At 47.1% G+C, this 22,023-nt stretch overlaps 1 protein-coding gene across 6 annotated transcripts; it reads left to right on the forward strand.

The window, feature by feature from the left end:
• Positions 1–1,324: 1,324 nt before the first annotated feature.
• DHRS7B (dehydrogenase/reductase 7B) lies at positions 1,325–20,681 on the forward strand. 6 transcript variants are annotated; one of them, XM_034783787.1, is made up of 8 exons: positions 4,430–5,913; positions 7,648–7,813; positions 10,043–10,224; positions 12,629–12,744; positions 14,388–14,598; positions 15,937–16,029; positions 17,735–17,887; positions 19,087–20,681. In XM_034783787.1, exons 2-8 carry the CDS (start codon positions 7,671–7,673, stop codon positions 19,290–19,292), a joined length of 1,104 nt encoding a protein of 367 aa, XP_034639678.1. In that variant the 5' UTR covers positions 4,430–5,913; positions 7,648–7,670; the 3' UTR covers positions 19,293–20,681. The 6 variants fall into 6 exon arrangements, with proteins under 6 accessions (XP_034639679.1, XP_034639682.1, XP_034639678.1 ...); XM_034783788.1 differs by lacking the exons at positions 4,430–5,913; positions 7,648–7,813 and adding an exon at positions 1,325–1,424; XM_034783791.1 differs by lacking the exons at positions 4,430–5,913; positions 7,648–7,813 and adding an exon at positions 1,420–1,507.
• The last annotated feature ends 1,342 nt before the right edge of the window (positions 20,682–22,023 follow it).

A 22,023-nucleotide genomic window follows, 5' to 3' on the forward strand; every position in this document is an offset into this window, starting at 1 on the left:
AACAAAACCTCAGAAATTTCCTTATAGCTCTGAAAACATATCCCATGGCTTCAGATAAGCAGTAATGTTATTTGGCTGTTAAAACAAAATAAATGCAGTGGCACAAACACATGAAACCGTGTATATTGCTTTTAACTTGTCTTTCCTTTATGTCCTCTTAACACTTGTCATTCTAGTTATCGGGGCCTCAGAACTGACATAGACTGCAGGCTGCTCTTAAAATTTCATTTTACCCAGGGGGGCTGGAACTACAGGTGCTGGTGGGGCTGCTGCACCCACTGGCTTGAAGTGGTTTCCATCATATACAGGGTTTACAGTTTAGTTCAGTGACTTTCAGTACCCCCCCCCCATAAAAACTATTCCAACATCATTGGTTCAAATATCCACTGATCTTCTCTACTCCATATATAGCACTGCGATACTATCTCAATTCAATATGAGATTCTGCTCCGCCTCCAATGGCGGATTCGCCATAACAACACATACCTAATTAGTGTCAGGAGCCCACAAATAGGGATCCATTTGGACACTTATTTAAACTTGCAGAGGCAATAGCATCACTACCAGGCCCCATAACAATGCACCCATTACCGCACCTCTCCTTCAATAGATACTGACTTCCCCTACCTGGACTAGCCTTTTGGGGCTGGGCAAGCAAGGCTGGTGTCCTGCTACCCCTTTCGTCCGGGTGTGATTTAGGGCAACAGGGGCAGACACAAGGCTTACTCCTCCTCTGAAGTCATTGCTGTCTTTCTCCCCCTTCTCTTTCCTCTTTTCCCACGTGCCCCATTATTTCCCTCCCTCCATTAGGGGAGGCACCACTACTCTTTCTGGAGCCAAGGCTTTTCACCCCTCCTCCCGGGAGGGCCCCAGGGCCCGTGGCTGCCGCAGAGGGGCCGCAGGAGGAGGAGAAGGAACCGCAGGCCGTGGGCCTAGGCAGAAGCTGCGCACCGCAGCTCGCCGTGCTGGGAGGGAACCCCCACAGCTACCAGGGGCTGCCCTGGAAATCCCAGAACACGTTTCCCGGTGATTTTCAAGCCTCGCACCTTGTAACACCGACACAGCCCCCGCCCTGTGCCTAGGTAATATACGGGCAGGCCCCGAGCTTTGGGACCCCAGCGAGGCAAGGGGACCGGCTTAGCCTGGACACGGTGCGGGGGGTGGGTGTGTATTTCTCTGCCTCGCGGAACCCCATGGAGGAGCCTATGTTTCCCGGCCGAAGGGTAAGTGAGACGGACCCGCTGGTCCGTTCCTTCAATCATCCGCTCCGGCCCGAAGCAGGCAACATCCGCCTCACGCCGGCGCACCCGCAGCGAAGGAACCGCCTCGCTCCTGGTGACGCGAAAGGGCGGGCAGCGCGTTCATTGGTCGGCCGACGAATCCCGCCCACTTCCGGCTGTGGCCATGGTGACCGGGATCGGCAGGTAGGGTAGGAAGTGGGGCGCGAGGGGTCCCGCCCCCGCAGGGCAAGGTGGGGGTCGTGGGGTGTCCCCGGCCCCGGGATCAGGTAGGGCTCCGTGTGGGGACCGGGCCGTACCGAGGCTACGGAAGGAAGGGCAGCCCGGCTCTGGAGAGCGGCTGGTCCGGCTGCGGACCCAGCCCCGTGGGCTTTGGGGCGGAGCGAGCCCGGCTGAGACTCCTCGTGCACGGCCGGGAGATGGGCACTAGCAACGGTGCTGTCTCCCTCCAGCCACCCCATCTCGCGGGGCCTGGGCGGGGAGGCCTCGTCAAAGGGTCCCGCTGAGGGTCACGGCGCTGCAGCTGCAGCCTCGCGACCCCTAGGACCTTGGGCAGAGGGAGACGCGATCAAGCCCTTCGGGTGTAACTTCTAGGTGTTGCTTCTCTTCCCTGCACGCTGGTTGGTAATAGGACCTGAGAGCTCGGGAGAAGGGGCAGGGAACGGAGACATTCCAGGGAAAGTAGCCCTAGAAGTGAGCGGCGCCTGCAGCCGTGCTGCAAAAACAGCTTCTTGGGCTGGCAAACATGTGACTCCCCCCCGAGGAACCCTGGTCCGCTTGACATTAGTAGATCTGATGTAGAACGACTTCTGCTGTGATTATTATGGTACAGAGAGATTAGAGAAAAGGGGCATAAAGATAAGTAGCCTAAGGGACTGGTAAGGTCTGTTGTCTGGAACCTGAAAGGGAGAGTGGGCATGAAGACTAGTGAGTTGCAGGGGCACCACTGGAGAAGGGAGGTGGATCTGGCCAGTTTTGTTGGCTTTTCTTTGCTGAGTTAAATTTAGTTATGACAATTAAAGGGGCTAGTTCTGTAACTAAGTGTGAAATTTGAAAAGCTTAATTCTGAGATGTAATTGCAATCTATGATATGAAGAATTGTGTGTGGTGACCAGTTCTTTAGCTACAGGAGGGTACAAAGTCAAATTACTATCAAGAGACAGCTGTTAATAACTTATACTCTTGGGTAGTGGGATAAGGAACATTTTGACCTCTAGGTTACCAGTTCAAATCCATCCCAAGACAGTAGTAGTGACCAAAAGTCATTGCTGTCTGATGGCTGTTCAATGGCCTATATGAAATAGAGCTGCCACTACCTTTCACTGCTGTTATACTCACTAATTATAACTTAAAGAAAACAGGGGAGGAGGGTGAAATTGGAGATAGGTTTATTTCCCCAAAATATTTCAGATGGTGTTTGGTCTGACAGAATAATTTGTAGTAAGATATTCTTCTTGGCTTTTGAATCTTTTTTTCCTATACTTGTCAGTGTTTGAACTTGTGCACTTCCCCAAGCACCTCAGCAGAGAGCTTAGAAAGGGGGATTTAGAAATAAAGTTGTATGATCAAGTGAAAGTGGCTTAAAAAAATTGCTGAGATTAAGAATGATCTGTCCTGAACTCCCAATCTGGCAGTCATGTCAAGTGCTTAAAACATTCATTTCTTTTCCTGTCTGACATGGAGATCACTGTATTGTATAATGACCACATGTCAAATCATACACAACACAGTAAAATTTCCTGTTGAAATACAGGTATTGTTTGACTTAAGATATGGTTTGTAGTAATGTCTACAAGATGGGCAGCTTGTCGAAATAAAGGTGCAAAAACTCAAGCCTCAAACTAATACAACTATGTCCATTTAAAAACAAAAAGCCCGAAACCACTGATTTGTTGCTTTCCATTGTGTTCCACTATGTACAACAAAATTAAAAACCAAGATCCTTACCATTTGTGGCTCTTAGAGCATCCATGGCGCTCTTTGTAAGAGTAAGAGAGTTAACCATGACATCCTGGCCAAATTCCAACGTGGGTTATTGCATTCTTTCTTCCTAAATTCACTCTGCCTTTTCAGTTGGATACAGAAGTTTTCAATTTGTGTGTCATGTTGGTGAGTTCTGTGGAATGGCCACCGAGTGTCACCTTAGAAGTTTTAGTTACGGCTGATTGTCTAGAGTTCTTTGGAACAAATAGTGTTATGTAAGTGTAAACTACTGTTTTTAGGTAAGTTAATTATTTACATGTGTAGGAGTGCATGGCCATCCTTCTCCGTCAGTCTCAAAGGGAAGCCACGCCCCCTCACTTGGGTCCCTAGCAAGGCAAGGGTTACTGGGGAAATAGCAGTTTCTAAGGCAGGGGTGGGCAAAGTATGGGCCCGGGGGCCACATCCGGCCCTTCAGATGTTTTAATGCGGCTCTCGCCAGGGAGCAGGGTCGGGGGCTTGCCCTGCTCCATGTGTGCCGTGGCTCCCAGAAGCAGCAGCATGTCCCCACTCCAATTCCTATGCGTAGGGGCAACCAGGGGGCTCCACACGCTGCCCCGCCCCAAGCGCCACCCCCGCAGTTCCCATTGGCCAGGAATCACAACCAATGGGAGCTACAGGGGCAACACCTGCGGACAGGGCAGAGTGCAGAGCCGCCTGGCTGCACCTCTGTGTAGGAGCCACAGGGGGGACATGCCACTGCTTCCGGGAGCTGCTTGAGGTAAGCGCCGCCCAGAGCCTGCACCCTGACCTCCTCCCGTGCCCCAACTCCCTGCCCCAGCCCTGATCCCCCTCCTGCCCTCCAAACCCCTTGGTCCCAGTCCCCTCCCACACCCTGAACTCCTCATTTCTGGCCCTACCCCAGACCTGCACCCCCAGCCGGAGCCCTCACCTCCTCCCAACCCAACCCCCAATTTCGTGAGCATTCATGGCCCGTCATACAATTTCCATACCCAGATGTGGCCCTTGGGCCAAAAAGTTGCCCACCCCTATTCTAAGGGCTTGTCTACACTACCGGCCGGATCGACGGGGAGCGATCGATCCAGCGGGGGTCTATTTATTGTGTCTGATGTAAATTGACCGCTGATCGCTCTAGCGTTGCCTCTGGTATTCCACATCAACGAGAAGCGCCAGGGGAATCGACGGGAGAGCGTCTCCCGTCGACACACCGCAGTAAGTAGATCTAAGTATGTCGACTTCAGCTACGTTATTCACGTAGCTGAAGTTGTGTAACTTAGATTGATCCCCTCCTGTAGTGTAGACCATCCCTTAGGCCCTGGTCCTCTAGGCCCCTCAAGCAGGGCCTGAGCACCAAACAATCGGAAATCCTGGCTCTGCCAGAGAGCAGACAAATGTTAGTCTGTTGGCCTAAGGTAGGGAGGTGCCACCCCAGGGGTGGGGTTGGCAGCAAGGGATAGGGGGATGCTGGCCCACCCTATTGCACCAGGTCCCAGCCCAGGGCCTTAATATTGGTGGAGGTTTTCACCACTGGGTCAGTGGGGATCCGACTCAAACACTGACCTGGATTCAGGCAACACCACAACCGGACTAACATCTGGTATCCCTGGGCTACTTCCTATACTCCCCTCATGGTATACCTGTTGTTCGGGGTTCTCCTCCAATTCCCCGAGGTACACTGCTAATGGCAGCTCTCTGGGTCCTCATCGCTGTAGAGGTCTCCATTGGGCTCAGTCCCTGGCAGGAGCCATCTGTCTCCTCCAGCAGTTCCAGCCCAACTGAGCTGCAGGGACTGCCTTTTATTCTTTCTGTCCTGCCCCTCTGCTTCTGGCAGGACTGGCATGGGTGTCCTGGCTTTGCCCACCAAGGGGCGGGCGGGGAAGGCCAAGCCCCCTTGGTACAACATGGATTTAATCACTTCACTGTTACACCTATATGTTTTTCTTATCAAATTCTGAATTAGTCTTTGAGCCTCAGTCTGTCATTTGCAGAGAACTCTCATGTGGTCACATGGAAGTTCTGAGTTTGTTACCAACTAAAAATTGCTGTTCACTCCTCATGAGATCATTGTAACAGTTTAATAGGTGATGTTTCCATAGCAGTTTTTTAAAGTCTTAGCTTATCTGAGGTGTGATTTAAATTCCTCTCCAAAGTGTTTGGCTCAATAAAGAGATAAACTGATATGAAACAAACAGCCCTGGGCCAAGCACTTAAGACACTGGGACATCTCAAGGATGGAGAGAAAGGAGGGTTTTGTTTTTTAAATGTAGTGAGATCCAGTTTCAGGTTCTCTACTCCACTGGAGAGCAGAACTACGTTTCGAACATGCTCCTACTCTGCAGAGATCCCAGCTGATCCATGAGTCTTTCCTTGCCCCTGCAAAGTACATAAAATTCATTATTCTTCCTGGTAGCTGTTCGCTTCAGCCCCTTCAGCACCAGCTTAAGAAATTCAGCTGCTCTCTCTTCAAAGATTATTTTTTGTTTATTTCTCATTCTTCTCTATATCTATATAAGCAAGGGAACCTAAATGACCCTCACATCTCCAAGGTCACAGACAGTGTTCCTGAGGTCTGTTGCTAGAGGCTGTTCTTGGCAATTTCCTGCCAGTGTTGGAGTGAAAGTGGCTGCTTGGCCCCCTGCCACTTCCCAATTTAGATCTGTCTGCCCCATGTCACCAGACCAGAGGGAGACACTATCACAGAGAGCCACTGCTGGCAAGGGAGCTCTTTTCAAAGGTAGGAGATTGTACTTTCTTCAGACCAAAGACAGTAGCTATCACAGTACAGGGCTGCACTTCTTCCAGCATAGTCACTCCCCTACATAGGGGCTCTTCTCTCTTTTTGTTTTATTTTTTAAATGAGACCCTTCGCTTTCTAAAAATACCCTCCCAGTTGCTACCATTTGTCACATAAAGTACAACGTGATCCTAGGAAGCTGGAGTTACAGGAGAATAGGTATTATGAGAGACAGTTCTTCACCATATAACTGTCTTAGGTTTGTGGTTTTTCATAGAGCCCCTTGGTACGTTAACTTGTCTTTGGGGCTTTAGTGCTCTCTTGTACTTGATAGGCAGACCCTTTCACTCCTTCTGACTTCTACTACCTTCTGTTTGGTTTGGTTTGAGGGGGGAAATTATTTGCATGTGTGGCTGTGATCTGTTTTATACTATTTAGTCTTTTTGACAAGTTCCCAATAATTTGTATTTGTTTATATTCATTACAGTTTTTATTTACCCTCCTGTTCAAGTTCCTTTCTCCTCCCCAGCAAACTGTATGTTCTTCTGTGCTTTTGGGGGTCGTGAGAGTTATGATCAGTGATTTGCAACAGTTATGAGCTTGGAGTCCCCTCTTCTCCAGATAATTTGGTGTCATCTTAAACCTTTCTTCTAGCTGTCAGGAAAAGGTAGTGGATCCAAGTCTTGGAATGGTGATGCTGGGATCTTTAACTTTGAAGCTGGAAGTCTGGGGAACGCCCATTGTATCTTAAATTAACCAGCAGGGTTGATAATATGGGCTGCCTCCTCGTATCTCTTCCTGAGATCCCTTTAGTTACTCTGAAATTTCATCAGGTTTTAGGCCTTCTGACCTTCTTCCCACAACCTTTTGAGTATTACAACTGGACATTTTGTGCTGTGGATAAAGTCCTTGTTGATCCCTAGCCTGTATTCCTTCCCCAGTTCACAACTACTCATTCCTTCAACCCCTCCACCAAGTAAACCTCAAGAAAACTGATCAGGGCACATTCTGATACCCTGTTGTGTCAGCAAAGATGCTGTGCTCAGTGAAACTGATAGGACCCTGCTTAATAAACGAGAGCACACCCTGTACTGAATTCCTTGGTTTCTGTGGCCATCCATTCCAGGTTGGGTCTGCCTCCAAACTATCTGTCAATCGCTATCTGTATCTAAACTCTCAACAGCAGGTCATTGCTGGGAGATTGGACACAACAACTAAGGGCTAGATCTATTTCCCATTAAAAGGGAATTCTGTTGACTTTAATGGGAGCTGCAGTAGTGCCCAAGGTGAGAGGTATTCTTGCCTTTCATGAACCACTGAAATCCTTTCCATCAGGAAGTTAGTCTAAGTGGCAGCTAGTAGGAGCTACTTCTGTCCACCCCTTTTATGCATTTAGGGACTATCAAGCAGTGTCCAGATTCCCTCTGATACCCCACAGCACATGCTATTCCATATATTGACCAGAAAGCAAGGTAGGACAGGGTTTTCTAGTCAAGCTGTGACTAGTGAGCGAAACCCTCCCTGGAGTTTCCAACCCCAGATGGCCAGGAGAGTAGCTCCCTCCTTGAATCAATCCTAAAATGTCCTGAATGGTGGGGCCATCAGGCCATGCCATTCTGTCCTTATTTCCATAATTCATTGCTGGGCAATTCCTTAATGGTTTTAAATTCCACTGGCGGTGTTGGTCCCTGGTGATGTTCTTGATTGAATGAAGGACCTTTGCTCTCCCCATAGAAAAATAGACTGTAGAACGGCGAATGGAATACAGTAACCTGGTGCCGTGTTTACTTGGGGCAAACTGTCCTCCAGCACCAAGAGACCCAGAGTGGACTAAGGTATTTTCTCTGTTGACCATGGAATCCGAGACGGTTGTTCCTTGGGCGCGGATGTTTACAAGAGGGTTTGTAGTTTTTTACTTCCTATCCATTTTCTATTGGTGCTGCCTTTTGCTTTAATTGGATTCTCAAAAACCACAAGTGAAGAAAACGGCAGATCACTGGGAGCTTTCACCAGCCAATAGGGAACCACATATACACAAGTCACCTTCTTCTGCAAAGCCTTTTTACCCCAAGTCATGTGAGGAATGGGGTTAGTTGCTGGTATCCATGTTGTTGTGTTTTTTCATTCTCTTGTTAATGATTTCACTGTTGGCCACTGCTGCAACTCTTATGCCATAGTGATGTTTTCCAAAGCGCTGACTTGTTCCAGCACTGCAGATGAGATGTACTTGGTACATAATACAACAAAGAAAGGGCTAAAGTGTGTTTGTGAGCCTAAACAAAAGCCTATGTAAACATGACGTCTTAGTATTCCTCTTCCATATTTACTGTGTCAGTGACTTCCATATTAAGCTTGTTCAGTTTTACAAGTCAAAGAAATGAGTGTTTTGTTTTTTTTTTTAACCTGTAAGTTGATCCTGAAATTGGAGCAGAGTTTAGTGATCTAGGTCTGAGGTACTTTAGCAATTCTTTCCTATGCTTATTAATCTCCAAGACAATTAAGATCAACCATGTTGTCCCTGATCTCTGTCCTGAGGTCTCAAGCCTGACTGAGTTGGGGCTTTCTTTGTCCTGGGATTCTTGTTTATAGAATTCCATTCCAATTCCATCCTCAGAGTCTCTTGGTCGCTGGCAAGCCTTCCTATTCAGGTAGGTATCTCTGATTATTCGTATCCCCCCTGTTTCTCCAGTTCTTTCTTCCTGGAAATTGTAAAATCAAAGTCCTGCTGCTGGTTGTGCATCTGGTTCACTGTGATCTTGAGGTGGAGATTAGGTCACTTGTCCAGTTTCCCCATGCATAAATATGGAAATAATAGAAAAAAGGGCAACAAAAATGAGTAGAGGTACAGAAAGGCTTCCAGCTGAGGGAATTAAAAAGACAGAACTGCCTAGTTTAGAGAGGAGATGAATAAGAAGTGAGGTGTACAGAGAAGGTGAGTCAGGCACTCATTTATGCTCTTTCAGAATGCAAAAACAAGGGGATAGCTCAATGAAATTTAAAAAGCAGCTGATTTTTTTGGTCAGTAAATCAGATGACTGATCCCCACAACAGCCTGGTGCAGTAGGTAATTCTAATCAGTGTGAACTTGGACACTGCAGAATTGCTTTAGATAACACATGGGAATTGTCCATATCCTGTAGACTAGGGTGGTTATCACAGTCATTGTAAAACCGGTTAAAAGGTATTCTATCCCCACTGTACATATGGGGAAATGGAGGCTAAGAGGTGAAGGGCCAGATTTTCAGAATAGCTCAGCTCCCTTATAGGCACCTCAATTAAGTGGCCAGCTCCCAGTGAAAACAGCTTAGATGCCTAAATGGGAGTTGAATATCTACCCTGCCATAACTTGTTCCAAACACAAAGGTCAGTGCCAGGGCTCTTGCCTCCCAGTTTTGCACTCAAACTCTAGATCATGGCCTCCTCTTGTTCTCTGTGGGTACGTCTACACATTAAAGAAAAACCCGTGGCTGGCCCATGCCAGTAGACTCAGGCTCAAGGGTCTCAAGAAGCAGGGCTGCTGCATAGACTTCTGGGCTCAGGAGACCCCCCACCCCAAAAGTGGATTGGCTTATATCCACCTGGAATAATGTATAGGTACTTGTCTGTTATGATCCGCATTTCGATAGTGTGGTGATGAATACTATAGAAAAATCTAAGATGTTTTTATAGTACCATAGATGGGCAGACACTTCCCAGCCCAAGGAGCATGTGGTCCAACTGTGTCATGCACAAGAAAACAAATGCAGAGAGTGAACAAAAATGTAAAATGAGAGAAAAGGAGGCCGTTGGAAATGGAATCTCTGAGCCTAACTTTGTAACATGGTACTTTAAGATGTCCAAAACCAAATGTCCTGTTGTGATGTTCAAATTGGCATTTAAGTGTCTAAAATGGGCATTTACATGATACTACCAATTTTGTGCAGGATTTTGACATTTCCCTGAATGTGTCCACATGAAAACTGGGTCCTGTGTGCTGGAGAGGGGCCAGGGTGGGAGGCAGAGAGTGGGTTAAGTGTATGTTAGCGTCTTAATCTGGTCAACATCCTAAAGGGAAAAAGGGTTACCAACAGGTTTCAATCTCTTCCTAGCTTTTCTGGCTGTGAAATGCTCATTTGCTTTCATTTTGTAGCTCTAGGAAGAACATTCCCAGAGGGAAGCTCATGGATCTCACCTTCACAGCCATTGTCCCACTGCTTCTCGGCAGCGTGGGGCTCTTCGCCCTCTTCAGGCTGCTGCAGCGAATGAGGATGCGAGCCTACCTCCAGGATGCAGTAGTGGTGATCACAGGAGCTACATCTGGCCTGGGGAAAGGTGGGTCTCCAAGCACACTGCAAGGTGGCGGGAAGCTGGGGTGCAGAGGGCTATGAGTGAAGAGGAAATGTTTGTTCAGAGCCACACCCTTGTGAGCATGTAACAGCACGGAGCAGAACGGTTCTGTGCCTTTGCACCTTGGAGAGGTAATGGGAATAGCTGTACATCCAAACCAGTCACAGCTACACACTTCCATGTAGGATACCATACCTCAGCCCTTACTAGAAAGGCCCCTATTGTTTGTTTATGTAAACTTGAGAGCTCATTGAAGTGAATAACTGGTAGCAGAGACCCTATGCTGTCAGGGGCCTTTGCCCACCTAACATACTGGGAAAGCCAGGAGAGCAGACTGATAGATTCTACAGATACATGGAAAATTCAAAGATTCTTATGTCAACTTTATAAATGCTAGATGTATTCGTATGGGCTAGGGATTATATTCTGGCTTCATGGGAAAGTTACAGGAGTTTTATACAGGAACTAAAATCATTGGAGGAGGGGGGCAATTTAATGCAAATCTCCAGGTTGGTAATAAGTCTGGAGAAGCCTCACATTGCATAGACTGCTTTGACCTGATTAAAGAGGTCTAGTAAACAAAGAACTGAAACCCTTATCACATGATGCTCTTGACATGGGGGGCAGAGAGGCCACTCACATCTGATCCAAGAACTTACATGGGACTGTGAGGGACAGGCCCTGCAAAAGGACTTGGCATCTTTTAAAACTTGCTAGGGTCTCCGTGTGGAAGATGGGTGACCCTTGGTAAGCTAGACATGTGTACATGAGTTGTTCATTGTTTTAAGATTTGTCTTCTCTGAAATGCTGCTGTTCTGAATAAATACTTTGCTTTATGAAAGCTGGCTGGTCCCTGGTTAACCCTGTCATTGTCACAGAGAACAGGACTGCAGGCACTGAACTAAAGTCAGGCCTGCTGAGGGGATTGCAGAGGATTGCCAGAGAAACTGCAGCCTAAATCCCCAATCTATAGGGAGAGTGTTTTGGGACTCCCTAGAAGCCTGAGACCTATGTGGGGTGACCTCAAGGAGGATGCGAAGGACTTAAAGGTGCAGTTACCTCAAGAACTGTGACACAGACCATTTCTATAAGATGTTCTGGAGCTGGTGATCTGGACTCGTCTCCTCTTGTACTTCCAGATTATCTTTTCCCCAGTCTGTTCCTGCCCACAGTTAGGGGGCATGATTCTATGCATGCTTCTCTCCCCTTTGGGTACAAATCCCAAGTGGGCAAATTTTAAGTTCAAACACCCCACCCCACTATTGTCAATAGGAGCTAAGAACTTTAAAAAACGCAAAGGTGGTGCATTTGAACAGCCATCAAGTATGTGACCGGGTAGCTTTTGTCAGTGGGAGACTTACGCGCTGCCTGGGTGGATGTGCTCTATAATTCTTCTTCCCAGAATTGCCTTAAAAAAGCTTCTTGGGCTTACAATGTCCTTTCTGCTGTCTTGTGACTTCTCATTGTCACTTGTACAGCTTGTGTATCCTACCTACCTTTTTGATTTGTCCTTGAGGAGCAGCAATCTCACTAGCGGAATGGTCAAAATAGACTGGATGCCCATCTCAGCCAGTCAGAACTGAAGAGCTGCAAGTGGGTGTGAGGGGGCGGGAGGGGTATCATGTTTCCTGTTTGGAAGAGAGACAGAACCAGTGTCCTGGGAGAGACCTTTGAAGTCAAAGTAGCGTATTGCAATTTAAATACCATACGTTTATTGGGAGTCGCTTTGCTACTTGTTGCTTTTCAACTAAGGAGCAAGAAGGGAGCCTCCCAGCCCAAAGTTCTTATCCCCTTTTAAAATTTTAGTTCCGCCCATTATGCAATCAGTTTTCCTCTCTTACAGGCTCTGCTGCATTAAAACCCCAAGCAGACCGTATGCCATCTTTTTCCCGGGGCTATTTATATATTGACACATCTAATTACCCTTGGCAACGTATTGTTCCACACCCTTACATGTCATCACAAAGCAGTCCAGCGTAATTAATAAGGGACTTACTTCATTAGGTTAGGATCAAAGGGCATGGAAGGACATACCAACTGCCTAACAGTGGTCAAGTGTTTCTAAAAGACAGAGCTTCTCTCTTACTCCAAGGCCTTTCTGCTGGGACTCATGCTTCTGAGGCAGCCTTCTTTTTCAGACAAAAGATGAAAAATTAAGATGCTACTTTAAAAATAAAAAGCTTTTCTATTAGAAATGTGGTATAAAGAAAATGCATCTTGCTATAAGTTTAAGATTCTGTTGGCGAGATGATTTGGTCACGTGATCCACATGGCCACCTCCAACCAATGCTAATGGGATCTTTAGTGCATGTCTCCAGCTATAAAGTAGATACGAAATCTGTTTTTGGCATTAAAACATCTGCTCTTCTTTTATCCCCTTCCTTCAAAGAATGTGCAAAAGCTTTCCATGCAGCTGGTTCCAGACTGGTGCTTTGTGGCAGAAATGGTGAGAGACTACAGGACCTGGTGCAGGAGCTCTCTGCCAAGGCCAATCACGCAAAGAATGTAAGTATAGGGAGAGAACGGGCTATTGCATCCTGGTGCTGGGATTGCGGTTCATGCCATTACAGGATATGCAGAATTGCCTGTTGAATGAGAAAGTTGCAATGCTGCAATTAGCAGCAGTTTATGCTGCATGTATGGGAATATAATCTAGGGATGTGTCCTGTCTTGCAGAAAATGTTCTTGAGTCAACCATCTTAAAAATGATCCATGATCTAACAAACCAAGTGTGTGCATGCAGGATGGAGACCTGTACCCCTGGCAGAGTAACTTAACTGACTTCAGTTTTGTTTTTGATCTCTACCTATAAAATTGGCTGGATAAAAGGGTAGTATCTGGCCACTGAAGGTTCTTAGCGGTGCAGGTACAATCCCAGGATAACAGGCTGGGACTCTGACTGTATCAGAGTTATTTTATCTAACAAAGTAGTAACACTTTGGTGCAAGAGAGATTCCAGGGGGATCGCACTTGCTCACTCCCTGCCTGGCAGCTGGTGTTGGGAGCAGGCCGAAGTGCAGTGCACTCCAGCTATTCTGTACTCGTTTATTAGCCCACAGAGGGCTGTTACATGTTGGCACAACTTAGAGCTGCCGTAGGGAGATGCAAAGGTGACTTAAAGCTGCCTTTTGATCCTTCACCTTGTTCTTGCACCAAGTGCAGAAATGGAGCAACGTAGAATTGAGGCCCTTAACTGTATCTCTCTCTGTCCTATCAACACATTCCCCCCCAAGCAGGGCAGAACAAACTGGAGGGATGTGTGTATGGTACCTCCATGCACTCTGACATCTATTTCCACACCTCTAAGCACCATAAGAATCTTCTGATGTGCTCTTGGGCCAGTTTCCTCATTAAATAGCTCTTTGTCTTTGCTACTTCCACCCTTCACGTCGCCACTAACCCTTCCCTAATGCAGAAGGGTGATCCATGTTTGTAAAGTGTTACCAGTTTACTGCGGCTCAAATCCCCAGTAGTTTGAGGATGGGACTGCTTGGAGGATGTGGGTAGGAAAAAAGAGTGGACTCTTCCCGATAGACTTCCATGGGACAGTCCCTGACAGGATATCACAGGTAGAAAATTGATCTCCACGCCACTCCATTTCATTACCCTTGTTATTTCCAGTGCTGGGAAGATAAAGAGGTGGCCCAGTTGTGAGGATCATAGAGTTCTAAGATGTGGCCAGTGGCAGCACCGTCTATACCAATAATACTCAGACCTCAGTGTTTAAGGATCAACATTACCCAAAAGAGTCACAGAAGTATGAATTCATTCTTTCATTTACCAAGCTTCAGTCTAAGTATCACTGCTTCATGCTATGGGTGTGTGATCTAAGATTGACATGGTCCCAGCATGCAGTTCTTCAGATTTGAGCAGAAAGCCCTGTGGAGCAAGATGGAACATTGCATGCTGGGATCTGTAGTTTCTTTAGTCCATACCAAAGGAAATGGAAGTTTGCTCTATTGATGATTGTGGGTTCCTTGCAAGTAGCCACTACAGCCTATGATTGGACAAAGGTTGGGTGCTCCTGCCTTCTCAGTTTTGAAGGGACAGTCCTCTTCTTTGCACCTTCTCCCTAAGAAATGGGAATGAATGGGCAGATGGTCAGGAGCCCAGAAGAAGCCTTTTCCTAACATGTAGTTTGTTCACAGATACACAAACCTTTCACTGTGATCTTTGACCTCTCTGATACTAAAACGGTAGTAAGTGCTGCTGAAGAGATCCTGAAGTGTGTGGGTCATGTGGACATACTGATCAACAATGCAGGGATCAGTTACCGAGGCACAATATTGGACACGGGGATGGATGTGGACAAAAAAGTGATGGAAACCAACTACTTTGGTCCTATAGCATTCACAAAAGGTATACACCACTTATCCCTTCCTCATGCATTCAGGCTGGGCTGTTGCTTAGTTCTTCAGATGGGGATTACCCCTGCCCCTTGTCCTTGCCTCTCCAGCTGTTCTAACTGCTTACCGTTGCCACCCATTCTTAATCCTATTAATATTCTTCAGAAAAAAACTCCTGAACTCTGTCTTTGCTCTCTCAATTCTCAGAGGCCCTTGCACTAGGATAGTTTCTTCTGTAATTGTTGCGTACCCATATTATTTGTGTATCCCTGGTGACAGCCCTATTTTGTTTTAGTCTGGTTTGGAAAAGTTTCTGTGTAGACAGCAAAACTGGGATCCATCTGGGAGTGGTTACCTGACACAAGTTTAGAAATACTGAAACCAAGAGCAAAAGCCCCTTTTATGACTTCCAAGAGGAGTTTCCTTCTGCCAAGCCATAGAGGGTTAGAAAAAGACAGGCACACCCTTCTTGATAGCATTTCTTTCTCTACACAGAAGTGATTTGCCTCTCCTCCCCTTGTAACGTTTCTGGTGCTCCCTGGTGCATCCTGCCACTTTTGCTGTAGAATGTAAACCCTCCAGTTCTACCTAAAATTGCCCAGAGTTCAGATGGGCTCTGCAGAGCCTGTCTTCTGTGACCTGTGCTTAGTTGCTTTGGCTTAACTAGAATCTGTCGTACTCTTATCCATGACCTTATGCTGGGGGGAGAGGGGGCGCTGTGTGTTATTGTAGTGCTTGGTGGTCAAGATCAGGGCATACTGCGTTCGATGCTGCACAAACATTTGGTAAAGTCTATCTACCTTCCCCTTCAAACCTCCTCTGATTCTAGCTCAGTAAACATTTCAAGGAATGCCTTGTTCTCCCCTCTGCCCTGGTAGAAGCCCAGAGAGCACAGCCAGACTGCAATAGCCAGGTTTGCTATCCCAGCTGAAGCTGCAGTTAGTGTTCGGGTTTAAAGTGACAATCATGGTGCACACCACCCTTTTGACTCCAAGGAGGATGGTTCATGAGTCATTAGGAGTGTGTAGAATAGTTCATGATGGAGGGGTGCCTCTGGTATTGCAGTCGCAAGTGGAGCTGGAAGATTTTGGGGGCTGGGGGGAAGGGGGAAGAGAAGAACCGGGAGAGAATGGACCTTCTTGGCATTGCTTAATCTGGGGCCTAACGAGGGGCTTTCATTTTAATGTGAGCATCATGTTAACTAGTGTCCCCTGACCCTGCTCCTAAATTGGATCAGCAGACCTTAGATGACCCCAGGTTTCGTAGTGGCACTGCTCTTATAAACACTGATTCTGGGTAGCAGTAACAGCAATTATTGTTCTTCTGACTGAGTCTCCCCCCCTCTCTCTAGCTCTTCTGCCCTCCATGATCAAAAGACAACAAGGCCACATTGTGGTGATCAGCAGCGTTCAAGGCAAAATAAGCATTCCTTTCAGATCAGCATGTAAGTATAGTACCTGTATGCAGTATGGGGAACAGGAGTCCAGGGCACTTGCGTGGAGGGCTGAATATTTGGATGCTATTTCCACTGCTCCCATCCTTGGAGGAGGCACTATGCATGGAATGCAAGTGCTGTGGAACATTTTCAGTGTGGGCTCAACCCTCTGACACAGTGGTCAGAAGTGTTCAAGGGAGGGGAGCCTTGAACACAAGTCTTAGAAACTTCATAGACTGAAGCTCTGGTCTAAAATTCTCAGGGGAGGGCAGGCCAGGATCTCCTTCCTTACCCTGACAGCTTCACGGCATCAATCCATGCTAGTGTCTGAGAACCGCTGCAAACTTTAGTTACTAGGATTTAGTTCCATAATCGTATTGCCGTTTATCCTTGCTCTTTTCCTGGCTTCTGCGTGACAGTTCTCCCTGGGTATAAGGATCCTGGGAACGTAGAAGCGTATCCTGTTACTTAAAGAGCACAGTAAATTGCACACTGCTTTACCAAAAAATGCATAAGCAGATAAGGTCTTTGGCATGAAGAGCCTGCAGTCGAATTTGGACATATTTCAGACTCAAGACAAGAGCAATCTGTGAAAAAATTAGTGTAGGAGACCTCAAGGAAATAGGGATTTGAAAGGAGAGAGGGAGAGTGCTTGAAACATGAGAAATTGGAGACCATTTCAAGCATAGACTGCAGGATGAAAAGCAGGTACAAAGCTGAGAGATAAGAGGGAACAGAGAATAAGGAGGAATGCAGAGACAGGTTGTACGATGAAATGAGTGGAACTGTAAAGAGTCCGATAGGGGAGGAACTTGAACTTGATCTAGAAGGAGAGGGGAAGCCAGTGAAGGATTTCAAGAAGGGGTTGTGATGTGGTCAGAGCAGCAGCAGAAGAAGATAACAATGGTGATGTTTTGAATAGATTAGATTTGGGGAGAACAAGATGAGAGGTGGAAGCTGAGGTAGCTGATACAATATGCTCCAGGCATGGACCTAGGTTTTGGAAGTTGGGATGATGAAGGGGATATGGATTTGAGAGACCACATAAAGGTGACAGGACTTAATGAGAGCCTGAATGTGGGGTGGAGTAGGGAAGAAAAGAGTTGCTGATTATCTAGTCTTGCAGACTCCATGCTGGGGGAGGATTAGAGTATTCCTGTTGGACTGGGAAGAGAGACTTTGGGCAGCAGCTCAGTTGAGGTGGGGGGATGCATGGAAAAGAGGTGAACAAGTCCTGCCCTAGGTTGTATGACTTATCTCTGCTCCCACCTTGGTTGTGTGATCAGGTTTTTAATTAAGTAAAGAAGCCACTCCCTGAGCCTGCTCTATGCCTTGTCATACCAGGCCCTGCTGTCCTGCTATTGGGAATTATATTCCCGCTCTGCTCTGCCTCAACCATGTATTTCCTCAATTGCTCTTCTATGCTGAACTCCAGCTCTCTTATCAGATGTGAGAATTGTTCTAGGGCCTTCTGCCCAAGTCAGATATGAAGCCTTGCATCCTGGCCAGCTTCCAACTTGAGTAATGACCTTTTGAAAATGCCTCTAACTTCCATTAAGAGTTGCTGATCTTCGCTTCTTGTAACAAAGCAATACAGCGTTGCAGTGTGCTGTTAAATGGTGCTGTGCTCTAGTGCCAGAGGGGTTGCAGGTGAAAAAATTAGCCTGAACCCTGCTCCTGCTCCCTGACTGCATGCCCAAGTTGTGTTTTGCAGATGCAGCCTCCAAGCATGCCACCCAGGCCTTTTTTGACTGTCTGCGAGCGGAGATGGAACAGTATGAAATCGATGTGACTGTTGTGAGCCCTGGCTATATTCAGACAAATCTGTCTGTCAATGCTGTAACTGCAGATGGATCTCGCTATGGAGGTGAGGATTGGCCTTCTGTACTCATAGGAAACAAGATCACTTCTCTGCTAACAAACTACTCTCAACGCCTCCGCCTCGGCAATTTGCCAGATCTCCATGTTGCAGGCAAGAGAGTGATTGCATTAACAGAGTTCTACAAAAGGGTTGCATCGGCCTCAGGAGTTTGGGGGATGGGGTTTGCCTCAGGGAACGGCTTTGGATGCTGGCTGTAGGGGTGTCTCCAAGGAGTAGCACAAAAGTTGAGATCTCTCACAAAGAATAAATTGCGATTTGGGGGTTATACAGGGACCTCAAGGGGCTTTAAATGGTATGTAGGAGCTGGCATTTTTAACAAGCCAATTCTGTGGCACTCCACACCTGTTTGAAACTAGCTTAATTGACAGTATCAGAGGGGTAGCCGTGTTAGTCTATATCCGAGGAGTCCAGTGGCACCTGAAAGACTAACAGATTTATTTGGGCATCTGACAAAGTGTTTGTTTTTTTTTACCCAGGAAAGCTTATGCCCCAAAAAAACGGTTAGTCTTTAAGGTGCCACCAGATTCCTCGTTGTTTTAATTGACAGTGTTTCTTACAGTGTTGCTGTAGCCATATCGGTCCCAGGATATTAGAGAGAAGGTGGATGAGGTAATATCTTTTATTGGACCAACTTCTATTGATTTAAAAAAAAATATTACCTCATCCACCTTGTGTCTCTGTTACTTACAGGGATACAAAGAATATACAATAGAAAGGAGACAGTTAGTTGAGAGGGAAGGAGGGAAATGAATTCAGATTATTGAACTATAGCTCCAGCCCCCTTTGGGGACTATGGAAACTCTCCATATTCTCCCTCACTTCAGCCAGTCAATGTGCACCTGGCATTTATGCAGTCAAATGGCAGCAAGTGAAACTTGTGAGAGCGTTCAACATTGGAGCCTCCATCCATAACTGAACTAAAATGTCTACTAATGCCTCTGGTGGATCACGTGCTTCAGTGGTGGAGCAATGGCCTGGGATCTGGGAGGACCCCATCTACTGACCTGAGCTTAGCCATCACTCCAAACTTGGGCTCCCAACAAACCCACCTGAAATTGGTTTAAAAGCAAGAGACTCACCGACAACAAAACACTATGTGAGCTGAGCTTTCTTGGGGAAATAACCCTTCAGAAACGAGTGCTTACCTGCTGCCCTGCATACCGATTTCCCTTTGCTCTTTACAGTTATGGACAAGAACACCATTGAAGGCAGAACAGCTGCAGAGGTGGCTCAGGTGGTTCTTAATGCAGTGGGGCAGAAGAAGAAGGAGGTGCTCGTAGCTGGCTTACTGCCTTCCCTGGCTGTTTACCTGCGAACTCTGTCCCCCAGACTCTTCTTCACTTTTATGGCATCTAGAGCAAGAAAGGAGAGGAAAGCAAAGGACTCTTAGAGCTCAGCTCTCATGGGCATTGACTAGGACAAGGAAACGAACTCAGGCATCTTGGCTTGGTCTATGGATGTGTTACTTCAAGAAACAAATTGAAAAGGTTGCAGCTTACCATTGTGTGCAGAGTTGGAAGTTCCGTGCGGATCACGGGAGGCCCAGTGCCCCACCATCACCTAGAGAAGGCTTCCTCTACTACAGGTGAACTGGCTGAAGCTGCAGGGGAGGATACCTGGGGAGAACCTTTCCCACTCTCCCCACCCTCATTTTGAGTTTTATTGTTCTCCAGTGAGTAGGAACCAGTGCTGGCTAAAGCCAAGCACAGGCGGATAGATGTTATTTTTCCCCACCCAGTGCTCCCAGTGAACTTCAGTCCTCACCCAGGAGCTCTCCAGAGCAGAGTCTGCCCCCAGTCTGATCCAGAAGTCATCCCTTGGGTTAGAATGGTCTACTGTGTCCCTAGTACACCGCATCACTTGATTTAAGCCAAAATTACCTGTTCAGTGCTGCTTTTTAAACAGTTTAAAGTGCCCAGGTCCGGGTTAGGAATGACACCGTGGATATCTGCACTGGATGGAGCACAAGTGACCCATTAAGCCACCTAGCCTTCAGATCAGTTTTTGTATTAGCCCTTTTCTAAAGTAGCTCTAGAACGACCAGCCCTCCACAGCAGTGTTCGGCTCCAGTGAATGTTACTGCCATGTAAGCACGGAACCCCCGAAAGGTGGTGGCGGCAGCAGCACCAATGTGAACCTTTGACTGTAAAACACTCAGCATTGTTCTGCTGTGTGCCTAGAGCAAGGAATAAGCTGTGACCCCTTCGGTGCCAGGCAACAAGCCTTGTGATGATAAGGGGGGGAAGTGAACCTGTAGGTGCAGCTAATGGAGACAGACCCATATGGTTTTACCTGTTTTAAAACCATTGTGTGTTAATTGGGACCTATTACCCCAAAATACAGTGTGGAAGCAGTATCTTGCTAAACTTCAGCATTGAGGCTCCAGGGAGAGGGCACTATCTGTCTCGTCTCCCATTTTCCCTGGGCCTAATGGAGCATCTCCCTCACAGAGGGAGGCAGGACACTCATCCCTTCTCCTGAACACTGGTTACTAGTGGGAAGGTTAGAATCTGTACCCTAAAGCAGGGTGGTGTTGCTCCGTTTTCCACTTGTTTGATAGGGCAGGCAGAAGGGGAGCTGACTCATTCTTAGCTTCCTTATTTAAAAAAAACCCTGATAGCAGAAACGGAGTAAAATCCATCCGTACCCAATCCCTGCACTCCGCTGTCCTGTGCTTATTCTTAGTCTCCATTTCTGCGCACTTTACCACTCTTGTGTGTGTCCTGCCTGTAAGTGCACCTCAAATGATGGAAATAAAAGTTGTACTCTGTGACCCTTCTGGGTTTGAAATGAAGTGTTTTGTGCTGCAGCCCGTCAGGCAAGGCAGCTGAAGCTAATTTGGGGGCATTCCTGTGTTGGTGCCCTGCCAATGGGGAGTTAAGATGACATTGTAGCACCATACACCTTAGTCCTAGGCTCTGCTGGCTTGGGCACAGTCTCACTTGTAGAGTAGCCCTCTCCAGCTTCTATTCAGTTGTGAAGGGCAGCCTTTTGCAAAGGTGAGGGGCTTGGAGGGCCTTCCCCTCTGAAACTTGCTTCAGGTTTTCACCTTAAAGTACTGAATTGCTTCTGCTCTGTGGTGACCCTTGCCCCTGAAAGCCCTAGCAAAACGTTACATTGTAGAGCTGGTAAGATAAACATGACAATTCCTTGGATGGTTGACACCACAAGCTTCTTGTGCAAAATCTCAGAGCTGAAGTTACGGCTGATGGAAGCTTTCTGGTGTACTAACTGAAGCTGAAGGATCTCCCAGCTAAGACTTAAATCCAAGGCACTACCAGGCACTGTTGTCTTTAACCACTTCCTCCTTGGGAGGGGAGCTTCCCTTCTACCGAGGGGAACTTCTTCTGTGTTTGCTAGCTTAAGTTTTCATACCTTCCTACAATGGATATGTTTTGTGTAGTTCTTGCTACACAGCCAGTATGTCATTTAACCTACCTGGATCCTTGCACTGGTAGTGGAATACAGCACTTCTTACGAGTCTCTTCCACCTACGCCATCTTCAGCCCCTAACAGTGGTTCCAACAGAGCACAAATTGGCAAATTACCATTCTAGATGCTGCTTGCGATCACCACAAGGCTAGGTACACTCTGGCACATCACCTCAAGCAGCTAGGAATGTTACCTGATAATGAAATGGTTTTAGAACTGCACTATATACTGAATGGATTTACAGAAATAGCATTGTAGCAGCCAGTGGGGATTTTGCACATTATTCATATTTGCAAAATGGTTTTTCCTCTCCCTCATGAAGTTTCAGAAGATACTTCGAGCACTCCATGGCAGCGGAGCATCCCACCTGCAGGAATGGTGGCCAGGCAGCAGTAGGGACTGGAGTACTCATTCTGGGGAGGAGGCTGCCCTCTGGGGATCCTAACCCCTGCAGGACAAGAGAACCTCACCTGCAAGGGTTACAAGCTTTACACAAAGGCTAGGGGGTAGCTCTTGTAAGCAGGGCTGGTGCAGATGGCTACCTGCACAACTCATTCCATTGTGTAGGTTACTGACCATGCTTTGCACTTGTTTTTATCCCCCGACTTCCCTTGGTGGAATCATCTACATCCCATCTCAGTTCATTGAAGGGGGATGCGGGGGGCGGTGAACCGACACAGCCATCCTAA

This window comes from Trachemys scripta, chromosome 10 (genome assembly GCF_013100865.1).
Source record: "Trachemys scripta elegans isolate TJP31775 chromosome 10, CAS_Tse_1.0, whole genome shotgun sequence".
Classification (NCBI taxonomy): Eukaryota; Metazoa; Chordata; order Testudines; family Emydidae; genus Trachemys; species Trachemys scripta.